This window comes from Oncorhynchus mykiss, chromosome 5 (assembly GCF_057628025.1).
Source record: "Oncorhynchus mykiss isolate SJ-2025 chromosome 5, ASM5762802v1, whole genome shotgun sequence".
NCBI classification, from domain to species: domain Eukaryota; kingdom Metazoa; phylum Chordata; class Actinopteri; order Salmoniformes; family Salmonidae; genus Oncorhynchus; species Oncorhynchus mykiss.
In genome coordinates, this window is record NC_143026.1 from 39,772,605 (window position 1) to 39,786,802 (window position 14,198).

General features: G+C 39.8%; 2 protein-coding genes across 3 annotated transcripts; both read left to right on the forward strand.

Moving 5' to 3' along the window:
* Positions 1-2,149: 2,149 nt before the first annotated feature.
* Positions 2,150-6,708, forward strand: LOC110523785 (protein phosphatase 1 regulatory subunit 3B). 2 transcript variants are annotated; one of them, XM_021602804.3, is made up of 2 exons: positions 2,150-2,268; positions 4,195-6,708. In XM_021602804.3, the coding sequence occupies exon 2, from the start codon at positions 4,226-4,228 to the stop codon at positions 5,078-5,080; it is 855 nt and encodes a 284-aa protein (XP_021458479.3). In that variant the 5' UTR covers positions 2,150-2,268; positions 4,195-4,225; the 3' UTR covers positions 5,081-6,708. The 2 variants fall into 2 exon arrangements, with proteins under 2 accessions (XP_021458479.3, XP_021458478.3); XM_021602803.3 differs by having other exon boundaries at positions 2,251-2,531.
* Positions 6,709-11,090: 4,382 nt separating this feature from the next.
* eri1 (exoribonuclease 1) lies at positions 11,091-13,846 on the forward strand. The gene is made up of 7 exons (XM_021602805.3): positions 11,091-11,541; positions 11,662-11,834; positions 12,000-12,222; positions 12,371-12,454; positions 12,576-12,685; positions 12,797-12,911; positions 13,020-13,846. The coding sequence occupies exons 1-7, from the start codon at positions 11,464-11,466 to the stop codon at positions 13,260-13,262; spliced, it is 1,026 nt and encodes a 341-aa protein (XP_021458480.2). The 5' UTR covers positions 11,091-11,463; the 3' UTR covers positions 13,263-13,846.
* The last annotated feature ends 352 nt before the right edge of the window (positions 13,847-14,198 follow it).

Genomic DNA, 14,198 nt, shown 5'->3' on the forward strand with positions numbered 1-14,198 from the left:
GGTTTTCAACACTCTGTACTTTGCTACGTTCGTCTTCCCCTCAATCCTGACTAGTCTTCCAGTCCCTGCCGCTGAACAAGATCCACACAGCAGGATGCTGCCACTACCATGCTTCACCGTAGGGACGGTGCCAGGTTTCCTCCAGACATGACGGTTGGCATTCAGGCTCAAGAATTCAATCCTGGTTTAATCAGACCAGAGAATCTTGTTTCCCATTGACTGAGAGTCCTTTAGGTGCCTATTGAAAAACTCCAAGTTGGCTGTCATGTACCTTTTACTGAGGAGTGCTGGAGAGATGGTTGTGTTTCTGGAAGGTTCTCCCATCTCTACAGGGGAACTCTGGAGCTCTGTCAGAGTGGCCATCGGGTTCTTGGTCACCTCCCTGTCCAAGGCCCTTCTCCCCCGATTGCCCAGTTTGGCCGGGCGGCCAGCTCTAGGAAACTCTTGATTCCAAACTTCTTCCATTTAAGAATGATGGAGGCCACTGTGTTCTTGGGGACCTTCAAGGCTGCAACAATTCCTTAGACCTCATGGCTTGATTTCTGCTCTGACATGCACTGTCAACTGTGGGACCTTATATTTGTGCCTGTCCAAATCATGTCCAATCAATTGAATTTACCACAGGTGGACTCCAATCAAGTTGTAAAACATCTCAAAGATGATCAATGGAAACAGGATGCACCTGAGCTACATTTTCCAGTGTCATAACAAAGGATCTGAATACTTATGTAAATAAGGTATTTCTGTTTATTATTTGAAACACATTTGCAAAAATGTTTAAGAACCTGTTTTTGCTTTGTCATTTGGGGGTATTGTGTGTAGATTGGTGAGGGAAAACATTAATTTAATCAATTTTATAATACGGCTGTAATGTAACAAAATGTGGAAAAAGACAAGTGGTCTGAATACTTTCCGAATGCACTGTATATCCAGGTATCTCTGCCCTAGCACTTAATCCCATTACATTACACATAAATCATTGAATAAAAGTGTCTTCTGTAGGGGATGAGATTTGTTAAGAGCAGTGATGCATGGTCTGAATATTAACACGCATTGCTTGTGGTATGGTTTTGGAAACATCAGGACCTTATCTTTAATATCAGAGAGAAATACTTTTCAAAAAACAGAAGGTTGTTGATACACACCTTTTAAAAGGGCTAGGGTTCCCACAAGGCCATATTTCCATGTTTACAGTGCAGTGTTTACAGTACTTGTTTACGGAAAACAGACAGAAGACCATGGACTACCTGTACTAGTTAGTGAATTTGGCTGTTTTGGCTTCCAGAGTCAATTCACCCTTTAAACAGAACATGTAAGATCCTTGGACTAAGATGAGTAACGTTAGGCTACTTTAGTCCAATATTGGGCATCCTTGCCTTAAAATGCTTAAGCAAAATAATGGTAAACGGCCTAAGTGGGACATCTTAATTGATCCACCAGCTTTGATTTAGCTTTAGGACCTAGACAGAAAGTAAGATGAGAAGCGAGAGGGTTTGCTCAGCTTAAAATCTGTCCACGATAATAAGACCAAGAAGTGAGGATTTTTTTTATGATAGTCAATGAGTGTCGAATTTGGTCAACAACCAAAAATTGTATTCCTAATTTGCTACGTGAGGTTTATTTGATCGAATAGAAGTTGTGTGCATACCTCACAAGACATGCCACAAGAGTGACTACATGACTACATGGAACTCTATTCCACATCAAGTAAATCATGACAGCAGTAAAATTAGATTACAAAAACACCATATGGGACAGCGGGGACTGCAAAGCAACACAAACATTGGCACAGACACATGCATACACACACGATAACATACGCACTATACATACACATGGATTTAGTACTGTATAAATGTGGTACTGGTGGAGTAGGGGCCTGAGGGCACACAGTGTGTTGTGAAATATGTGATTGTATTGTAATGTTTTTTAAATTGTATAAACTGCCTTAATTTTGCTAGACCCCAGGAAGAGTACCTGCTGCCGGGGATCCATAATAAATATAAATGGTTAGGTTGTTAATAAGACGCACGTGGCATTCCGGCAATTTACAACAAAAAAATACTATATTGGTGTTGTGACAGTTGTTGACGAGCAAAACTGCCCTCTCATTTGCTAGAATGGTCCCGCCTGATCTTGCCTGCCTTCTATCTTCGAGGACATGTATTTCCATCGTTAGAGCGGTCATTCGACTATCTCTAGATATTCTTTCACCAAGTTGACGATTCACCGAGCGCTCCTCCACGGCCCACTTGTGATTGGCTACAGGTAGGCCTACATGTTCACTTGAACCCAGTCTGGTGTTTGAAACGGTGGAATGACCGAATCTGGATACAGTTTGAAGTTGCTATTTACTTTTGATTTGTAGCAATAGTAGAGTAGCATTGCAGCAAAATTGAATATAGCCTACATGTAAACGGCAAGGAAGAGGAGCTTTCACCGCTGAGATGGTGATTTCTGACTAGTAGACGTAGCCTATCTTGTCAATCCTTCCTGAATTCATTGCAAATGTTACAAACCAATTGCACAAGGTAAGCTTGTTTCATGACTAACGTTAGATAAATGCAATTATCACTTTTGCAGGATTGTAATCCAATTCGCAGTGGTAGTTTATAACATTGAGTTAGTTCATAGCCAAGGAACTCAAACCTCAGCCTCTGAGGTCGAGAATACATAGTCTCTGAATATGGCCCATAGACAATGCAGTCATGCAACATTCAACTAACCTTTACCTTCTGGGTACTTTCTTCGTTCTTGATTCAGAAAGTTGCGGTGTATTATAAACATCTGTTTCCAGTTGCAGGTGGAACGCCAAAAAAAAGAAAATATCCAGGAAAATCTTAAATCCACTTTTTGTATTAAGTGAGATGCGTCTTGCATTTGTGTAGATCTTTGTTTGGGTTGCGTGGCCTCTGCATTGTCACTTAAAAAAACTGGATAGTTTATGGAAAGAATTTGGAAACGTAAAATGTCTCCTCACTCTCTGCAAAAAGTGCTTTTAATATCTTTTTGATGAATATTACCTCATTATTGGGGTTCTACTTGCAACTAGAACAGGAGATTGATTATAAGACAATGCGGGCTTCTGAAACGAGATTTAACAAAGTATCGCCAAGTAGTGTGAATGAATGGCAAAACATTTGCTGATTAGGCAAATCCTCAAGCAGCACCATCATATCAATGGCTATTCGTAAGCTTTAACATGTAATGTTGGGTATAGTTTATTGGCTAGTTAGTGTACCGTGTTTTTTATTTCACAATGAACTTTCAGAAAAACTGAAACCAGAAAGAGAGACAATTATGGGTCCTGTGTTGCTCAGTTGCAACACCAGGGTTGTGGGTTCGATTCCCACGGGGATCCAGTATGCAAATGTAGGGAATCACAACTGTAAGTTGCACTGGATAAAATTGTCTGCTAAATTGCCCTTGTTTGGCATATTAGAAATTAAAGGACAGCATGTGTGTAACACTGAGTAAGTAATGATCTGTAGCGTTTCAGTTCTGAAGTTCATGTTAGTAAAGTGAGACAAGTTTAGTGCAGTAAGAATGGGCTTTAAAGTGATATTTTGTCAATGAGGCCCTTTATTTAATTCCCAAGAGTCAGATGAACTTGTGGATACTATCATACTTAAATACTTTCTAAACTCTATTTCTGTCAGATATCAGTTGCGTGCCTATGCCTCACCTCAAGACAAGGCTATCCAATAAAATAGGTCAAGTACAAGAAATGTGGATATTATGGAGACCTCAAACTCATTTAGCATTTCAGAAGAACCCCCACCCCACCCCACAGCATTTCAGGATAAGGCTATACATGATCACCTTCCCTTTTCCAAATGATTGCATGATGGATTGTACAAATGCTAAGGCATACCCATGATTATACACATTGGGCAAGTAGGTTAGAGAAGACCTTTTGACAACTTAAACAGTGATATTATATGGCAGACAATCAAATGCATGTGATGGTTGGCTGAACATGAGTAACTTGGGGGTTGATCTATCAGCTGATGAAATTTATGCAATGTTTGCTCTGGCCATGCACTTAGCCTACGGTTGCTTAATGTTTCATATGCAAATTCAGCAATAAAGATACTGTATACATTTCACAAGAGAATGTGTATTCTGTCAAACATTGTTTGAAGCAACTGGACGAATGACAATGTTCTGGTATCTTTGTTTTTTTCCCCTCAGTCTATTCAGCCTCTTTCCTCACAAGTCCACCATGCCGATTGAATTGGCCATGCCGCTCTACCTGTCAAACGATGACTTCTGCTACACAAGGTCCCCGAAATCACTACGACCCTGTCTGAAGCCCTGCATGCGGTTCAAACCCTCTGCCCCTCCTATGCAGACTGAACCAGATTTGCTTCATGAGAAGAATGGGAAACCTAAAAGGCGAGTGTCCTTCGCCGACCACAAGGGCCTGGCCCTCACCAAGGTGAAGTTCTTTTCTCATTTTGACACTATTAACATCCCACTCAACATCACAGAGCTGTTCAGCTCTTCACTCAAGTTACCAAATGAGGAGGACAAACTGATAATGGGCTTCACCCAGCCCTCCTCTGATTATCTGCTGTTCCGTCAGCGTCTGGAGACTGAGCTTGTCTGCCTAGAGCACTGCATGCTGAAAGAGAAGGCACTGTCTGGAACCGTGAAAGTCAAAAACCTGTCCTTTGAGAAGTCTGTCAAGGTGCGTGTAACCTTTGACACTTGGAAAAGCTACACAGACTTGGAGTGCCAGTACTTGAAGGACACCTACACAGGCTCGAACTATGACACCTTCGCCTTCAAGGTTTCCCTTCCAGCTGAGCTGAGGCCGCACAAGCACATAGAGTTTGCCATCTGCTACGAAGTCAATGGCCAGACATACTGGGACGGTAACCAGGGCCGAAACTACAGGATCATCTGGTCTGCTCTGAAGATGGACGGCCAGGGCAGCTTCAGCAATAACCAGCAGAGACACTCGTTTGATCTTGGAATTCAATTAGACTTCTATGGAAGTCCTAGATGCTCCCATGGGATGTTCCCAGAGTGGCCAAGTTATGCAGGATATGAGGATATTAGACCGTACTACTGAAAAGCCGTCATCCTTAGAGTAAAGTGTTTTTTGTTCAGAGAAAGGGCTGTTCCCGAAAATGAGTGATTCTTTTTTTTCAGGCCAGGCCAGTCTCGACATGCTCGGGGGAACAAAAGCAATAAGAAAAATAAATACGTTTTGGGATGGGGGTTGTATACTCTGTGGATTATCAGAACTAGAATATTCAGATGTGACATTTACTGATTGCATAGCAGGTTTAATTAACAGGCATATCTCAGTGTAGATGTTGACTGAACCAAGAGAAGAACATAATTAATATCTAGCTTTTGTACTTGATCTACAGTGGGTTCTGGAATTATTGGATCCCTTGATAAAGATGAGTAAAAAAACGAAAAATTCAAACTGGTCTCTATTCTATGCTCAAAAAATGTATAAATTATATTTTGTACTAATACAATTGCTCAGACAAAGATTTTGTTTAACAAGTATTAAAAAAAAAAACGCAAAGATGAGGTCAAAATTTAGGGATCCCATGTTTTCAATATGCCATCACACTTCCTTTGCGAGGATAACGACAATTGAGCCTTTTTCAAAAATGTTTTAGCCCCATAACATCAAAGATGCACCACTATATTTTACAGTAGGGATTAGGTATTTTCTGCATATGCGTTGTTCTTTTGAAGGCTAAACCCACCATTGGTGTGCGTGGTCAAAGAGCTCTATTTTCATGTCGTATGACCATACCACCGCCGGAAGTTTGCTAGACTGCAATGGCACTTGGATAGGAACCAGTGCTATTGTCATAAGACATGAAAATAGTAGTCTTTGGCCTGCACACCAATGGTGGGTTTAGCCTTCGAAAGAACAATGCGCATGCAGAAAATACCTCAGCCCTACTGTGAATTGTGTCGTTATCCTTAAAAAGGGATGGACAAACACAGGGATGCTGGACTATTGAAAACAGAGGATCCAATCATTTTGTCCCTTATCTTTTTGAGATTGTTTAACAAGTATTATATTATATATATATATAAAATCTCTGAGCAATTGTATTAGTGTAAAATATACATTTCATGCAATGTAGCTCAGTATTTATTTTATACAGTGTATTTTGCCCCTCTTTGTCAAGGGATCCAGTAATTCTGGACTCCACTGTATGTGTTGGGATAAGCCATTACACTAACTGGTAAAACTATGTACACTGTTATGTGTGATGCAGGTCAAAATAATTGGAAGAGCAATGTTTACGATAACTTTCAATGATTTTTAACAAATAGATTTGGAATCAAAATGTCTGTACTTTCACATCACATCTCTTGTACTGAGTTCTTTAAGTTGATTTATGTTAAGTGATATGACTTCAGAATAGACTGGTATTTTTAAGTCCCTTCAGGATTTACACCATGTTTGTACTGAGCTCATTCTGGTATGTGGGTGTATTGAGTTCAAATCCTTCAATTTTTAAAGGGGTGGGAATGGCAGGAATTTACTTGGGACTGGAACCTTAGAAATACACATTTCTGTCTGCTCCTGTTGATGATTTCAAATGTTTTACCGTGTTCACTATGCTGCTCTATGTAAATAAGAGTCATTGGATATGTTTTAAAAGGAACAAGTATGAAGGATGGATTTTTGTATGTCAGAATTAAATATGTTTTGCAAGAATATTACATTGTTTGTTTATTTAAACTCCTCGTTGAAACCTCCAGCACAGAGGTGGTATTACTACTGTGGGTGATATGAAACAAGCCTTTTGATGGCAATTCAGTGAAATGATAGGAGCGCTAACCAAAGGTTTGTTTGACTTATCAATCCCATGACCTCGTCACTATGAACTATGATACTCAAACAGATGTCTATAGAAGTGACTGATGAAGCCTGTTCAACGCATAGCAACCTGTACAAAGGTCTGCCAGCTGAACTATATTCAGCAAGACCCTTAGACACCATTCACCAAGCCATACATTAACAGATAAGACTGTTTACTGTAGAGTTCACTACTATATCAAACACACTAAAAACAAAAATGAACTGAGTGAGGGGTAAGAAATCTTTCTTGGTCACTAAGAACAATTTGCTGCCTTTTATTAATGGTCTTATAAGAGTTGGCAATTTTAGCATGTAAATCTTGGGGCAAACAGAAAATATAAGGAATTTGAAATGATTTATACTTTAACTTCTACTTTTGATACTTAAGTATATTTTAGCAATTACATTTACTTTTGATACTTAAGTATATTAAAATCAAATACTTTTAGACTTTTACTCAAGTAGTATTTTGCTGGGTGACTTTTATTTGTAACTTTCTATTAAGGTATCAAAACTTTTACTCAAGTATGACAATTGGGTACTTTATCCACCACTGACAAACGGTACCCACAAACTGTTAGGGCCCACATAAAGCTTTCCCAACTGTGGAGTACCAACATCAGTCCCAACACCTTACCACTGCCACACCTGGTAATCAGCGGAGCCTTGTGTGGAAGCAAAACAGTTCATTCAGCCTCATTTACTGCCTTTCAAAAAAAATCATGGCTGACTTGCATAAACAAATGTGTTTTCTACTGACAATTGAGATGTACAAACTATGGCATAAGGGGACGACAAGCGGAAAAGAGGCAAATACGTAATTTTAAGACATCAATGAGCGAGCTAGGTTGGAGGTAGCCATAACTATTTGTCCACCACTTTTGAAATGTACAGCGACAAAATTCAGAACATTGGCCATTGTTAGTGTTCTCCCTGTACACCAAGTCAGAACCGTAGGATAGATAAAGGAGGCATATAAGCAGACAATGAAGGCTCTTACAATATTCAATGATTACATTTCTCTAAAACTTGAACCCGAACGAACATGTCTGGAGAGACCTGAAAATAGCTGTGCAGCTACGCTCCCCATCCAACCTGACGGAGCTTGAGAGGATCTGCAGAGAAGAATGGGAGAAACTCCCCAAGTACAGGTGTGCCAAGCTTATAGCATCATACCACAAAGGCTGTAATCGCTGCCAAAGGTGCTTAAACAAAGTACTGGATAAAGGTTCTGAATACTTACACTACCGTTCAAAAGTTTGGGGTCACTTAGAAATGTCCTTGTTTTTGTAAGAAAAGCATTTTTTTGTCCATTAAAATAGCATCAAATTGATCAGAAATAGTGAAGACATTGTTAATGTTGTACATTTCTATTGTAGCTGGGAATGGCTGATTTTTAATGGAATGTCTACATAGGTGTACAGAAGCCCATTATCAGCAACCATCACTCCTGTGTTCCAATGGCACGTTGTGTTAACTAATCCAAGTTTAGCATTTTGAAAGGCTAATTGATCATTAGAAAACCCTTTTGCAATTATGTTAGCACAGCTGAAAACTGTCCTGATTAAAGAAGCAATAAAACGGTCCTTCTTTAGACTAGTTGAGTATCTGGAGAATCAGAGGAGTGGGAGTCCCTGGTGCACAACTGAGCAAGAGGACAAGTACATTAGTGTGTCTAGTTTGAGAAACAGATGCCTCAACTATCATAAGTCCTCAACTGGCAGCTTCATTAAATAGTACCCGCAAAACACCAGTCTCAACGTCAACAGTGAGGAGGCGACTCCGGGATGCTGGCCTTCTAGGCAGAGTTGCATCGAAAAAGCCATATCTCAGACTGGCCAATAAAAATAAAAGATTAAGATGGGCAAAAGAACCCAGGCACTGGACAGAGGAACTCTGCCTAGAAGGCCAGCATCCCGGAGTTGCCTCTTCACTGTTGATGTTGAGACTGGTGTTTTGCAGGTACTATTTAATGAAGCTGCCAGTGAGGACTTGTGAGGCATCTGTTTCTCAAACTAGACACTCTAATGTACTTGTCCTATTGCTCAGTTGTGCACTGGGGCCTCCCACTCCTCTTTCTATTCTGGTTAGAGCCAGTTTACGTTGTTCTGTGAAGGGAGTAGTACACAGATCTCGTACACAGCTTTGCACGATATCGTCAATTTGCTTTTCTTTCAAAAACAAGGACATTTCTAAGTGACTCCAAACATATGAACGGTAGTGTATGTAAATGTGATATTTCAGTTTTTAATTTTGTATACATTTGCAAACATAAAAAAAACGGTTTTTGCTTTGTCATTATGGGGTGTTGTGTGTACATTGAGGAGGAAAAAACTATTTAATCAATTTTAGAATAAGGCTGTAATGTAACAAAATGTGGGAAAAGTCAAGGGGTCTGTATACTTTCCGAATACACTATGTACAGTACCAGTCAAACGTTTGGACACACCTACTCATTCAAGGGTTTATTTATTTATTTTTTACTATTTTCTACATTGTAGAATAATAGTGAAGACATCAAAACTATGAAATAACACATATGGAATCATGTAGTAACCAAAAAAGTGTTAAACAATCAAAATATATTTTATATTTGAGATTCTTCAAATAGCCACCCTTTGTCCTTTGCCTTTCTCTCAACCAGCTTCATGAGGTAGTCACTTGGAATGCATTTCAATTAACAGGTGTTCCTTGTTAAAAGTTCATTTTTAATGTGTTTGAGCCAATCAGTTGTGTTGTGACAAAGTTGGGGTGGTATACAGAAGATAGCCCTATATGGTAAAATATAAAAAAAAGTCCATATTATGACAAGAATGAGTAGTTGTGTCCAAACCTTTGACTAGTACTGTATGTGGAACAAAGCCTTACAATTATGTTTAGTTATTAATTTAATTTGAGAATAATTCACATCCCACTGTTAAATCAACTTTCCATGCACAGTGTAAGCACCAGTATTTCTGCATGAGTTGTGCTGTGACCACCAATGTACTGTAGCTTCACCATTATTTTATACTGAAGGACAATATCAACTTAACATACAACAATTTCAAAGATTTTACTGAGTTCCAGTTAATTTAAGGAAATCTGTCATTTGAAGTAAACTCATTAAACCCTAATCTATGGATTTCACATGACTGGGAATACAGATATGCATTTGTTGGTCACAGATACCAACAAAAAAAGAGGTAGGGGTGTGGATCAGAAAACCAGACAATATCTGGTGTGACCACCATTTGCCTCATGCATTGCGACACATTTCCATCGCATGGAGTTGATCAGGCTGTTGATTGTGGCCTGTGAAATGTTGTCCCAGTCCTCTTCAATTGCTGTGCGAAATTACTGGATATTGGCAGGAACTGGAACATGCTGTCGTACACATTGACCCAGAGCATCCCATACATGCTCAATGTCTGGTGAGTATGCAGGCCATGGAAGAACTCTGTTATTTTCAGCTTCCAGAAAATGTGTATAGAACCTTCTGACATGGGGCTGTGCATTATCATGCTGAAACATGAGTTGATGACAGCAGATGAATGACACGACAATGGGTCTCAGGATCTTGTCACGGTATCTCAGTGCATTCAAATGGTCATCGGTAAAATTAAATTATGCTCATTGTCTAGTTTATGCCTGCCCATAGCATAATCCCACAACCACCATGGGGCACTTTGTTCACAACGTTGACATAAGAAAATCTCTGGCTCACACAATGCCATACATGTGGTTTACGGTTGTGAGGCCGGTTGGACATACTGCCAAATTCTCAAAAATGATGTTGGGTATGGTATGGTATGGTATAGAAATGAACATTCAATTTTCTGGTAACAGCTCTGGTGGACATTCCTGCAGTCAGCATGCAAATTGCTCACCCCTCAAAACTTGAGACATTGTGTTGTGTGACAAAACAGCACATTTTAGAGCTGCACCTGTGTAACGATCATCCTGTCAGCTTCTTGATATGCCACACCTGTCAGGTGGATGGATTATCTTGGCAAAGAGATGTAAACAAATTTGTTTACAACATTTGAGAGAAATAAGCTTTTTGTGCTTGTGGAAAATGTCTAGGATATTTTATTTCAGCTCATTAAACATGGGACCAAAACTTTATAGTTTGCGTTTATATTTTTGTTTCGTAAATTAGATTGATTGCTTGTTACTTTCTAGTGTCTCCTTGTTTAGATTCAACTAAAAAGAGGAGCCTGGTAGTCGATTTACTGATGTAATGGTCTTCCCTGTCATTAGGTGTCGCTAATGTATTTTAGGCAACAAGTTTAACCGGAACTGCAACCGGAGATTACGTTTGATTGTTTATATTTTCCCACAATTTTATATGTATATGTAAAATGTGTATTGTCTGAATAAGGTTGGAAATATATGAATAAAGGGAAGTGTCTAATATCGTGTAACGTTAACCTTGTTCCGCGACAAACTTCGGATAAATATTTTTTTAAATCGCTGACCACGGACACGCGGGAAGAACGCGCGGAAACAGAGGACATGACAGGAGGATTGTTTGCTACAAGAGACCAGCTAGCTAGCAAGTAGCACGCAAACATTTTATTTCCAGTCAACATACTTGGATTAGTTGGTTGAGGCAATCCTATCCCTCAATAATGGAGGAATACAAGGAGAATATTCAAGACGAGGGTGACAATGTGAAATTGTCTTCTAAACCCGAGGAAGATGACAAGGTGAGTAATTTACTGTACAGCTAACGTTAACTCTGCTACAGTAGGAATAACAGCCAGGTGGTGTTTTAAACGAGTTACCTACTTGTGAGACTAACGTTATATTCATTTCTCTACTTCAAGTCTTGCAACAAGGTGTGTAGTAACATTGGCGAACCTGTCCCTCAAGTATCTTCTACTCGTGGCGAGTTCAGTGATCCTGTTTACAAGGAGATTGCTCTTGCAAATGGACATATCAACCGCATGAACAAGGATGAGCTTCGGTCTAAACTGGCAGAGTGTAAGCTTGACACAAGGTATGTAGGAACACTTGTTTCAGCAGGAGATTGCTACAAACGTAATCCATTGGAGATCAGGATTTCTACGTTAGGAAATCCCAGAGCTGCTTGACATATCACTGGAAAAAGATCTGTATCACTGAACATGATCCCAAGTGTGTGTCTCTCTCACTGTGTGTGTAGAGGTGTGAAGGATGTGATGAAGAAGCGGTTGAAGAACTACTACAAGAAGCAGAAGCTGTCTTTGATGCAGTCTGTGACAGAGGGTGGCCCAACTGATGCCTACTACGACTTCATCTGTGTGGTGGACTTCGAGGCAACGTGTGAACAGGACAACCCCCTTGACTTCACGCATGAAATCATTGAGTTTCCAATGGTCCTGTTCAACACCCACACTTTAGACATTGTAAGTGAGGAGGGGACTTTGTTAGAATCAATGCATTGTAAGACTTGCGTGTACTATCAGATGTATGGCCCTTTTGAGTTCACATTAGTAGTTGATGCAAATAATACACATGTTTTGTTATCATGAATGACACTTGATTTCATTGTAGGAGGACAGCTTTCAGGAATATGTCAGGCCAGAAGTCAACACACAGCTGTCAGAGTTCTGCATAAAGTTGACAGGGATAACACAGGTGAGACACCAGACAGATTGTTTTCTAAACCAATTTTGAAGGACTAGAATACTATGATCCACAATACTTCACACATTGTACTGTTAATATAAGAGTTTTCTAACTGCTTTTTTTGGGCCAGAAAATGGTGGATGAAGCAGACACGTTCCCCGATGTTCTTAAGCGGGTGGTGCTTTGGCTTCAGGAGAAAGAGCTTGGCACAAAATACAAATATGCCATTCTTACAGATGGGTACGTACGTGTTGTCAGAGGGCACTAACACTGCTTTTATGTATTAATGATAACTAGCGAGATGTTACGTGTTCTCATTAGTACAACTATGTGCTTTTGTTATTTCCACAGATCTTGGGACATGAGCAAGTTCATGAACACCCAGTGCCGTTTAAGTCGGCTCAGATATCCACAGTTTGCAAAGAAGTGGATCAACATCAAAAAATTCTACGGAAACTTCTATAAGGTTGTGATAATAAGATTATCAGAAATATCTCTCTAAATGTAGAGACATGTTAGACACAATCTGTTGAGTAGAACAATAGAACTAGAATCCTCACTTTCTTTTTCACAGGTCCCTCGTACCCAGACCAAGCTGAGCAGCATGCTAGAGAAGCTGGGACTTCAATACGAGGGCCGCCCTCACTCTGGCCTGGATGACTCGCGCAACATTGCTCGCATTGCGCTGCGCATGCTGCAGGATGGCTGCCAACTGCGCATCAACGAGCGCATGCACGAAGGACAGCTGCGGACTGTGCCCAGCTCTGCCCCTGTGGAAGGAGCCCCACCCCCACATAATCCTTGCAGCAGAGTCTAGCCCCCCACCTCGACTTCAGCTCCACATCCCCTGGCTCTGACTTCCACATTGGGGCCTTCAAGCAGGCATCCCATTTCTGTTTTACTCCCATGACTTGAAAATAATTCATTGCATTTTTCCCACTCAATCTGAGTCTACTTTTTGTCCCAAATTGTGGGACTCTGTGGATAGTTTTTTAATTTTATTAGTAGTGCCACTTACCACAATAAAAATGTTGTTTCTGCCTTTTGACAACTTCTGTAGATTTCCACAGTAGCACTCAGACATGGTTTGCTACAAGTTTCTTTAAAGAATAATTTTTATTTCGCTGTGCTTTTGTCTTTCGTATTGTCTGAAAACAAAACAACCTTGCTGACCCTCAAATGTACTTAACTGTGTCTGTTAGAGGCCTGGCTTCAGTTTTTTATTTTTTATTTTACAGCGCATGCCTGTGTACTTATTGAAATTGAGTCCACTAAAACAGGTTCAAGAAAATTGAGAATATGTTTGGTGTAAGCAATGCACAAACTCGTGGCCTAATAATGTATGAGCTATTGTCTTAAACCATTTCTAGTTTAATACTAATAAATATTTCCTTCGTTTTAGCCTGCTTTCTTTACTTTCTGGGGGGGCAGTATATTTTAAATGGCTTTTGTGGGAAAAATACCCAATTGTCATACTTGAGTAATTTGCATAAAATATAATTTACAAATGGTACAACATCTAACATTTCTGTGCTTCATGGTAACGGGTTCACGAGAAAAGCATTATGCCCTTTTTATGTTATGTACAAATCCAATCAAATTTCAACTTTGGGGTCCCGAGTGGCGCAGCGGTCTAAGGCGCAATAATGTGTTCTTAACTGACTTGCCGAGTTAAATAAAGGTAAAATAAAAATGTCTAATTTCAACACATAATGCAATGTGATATGGTGACGTAATGGTTTTTTACCAAATC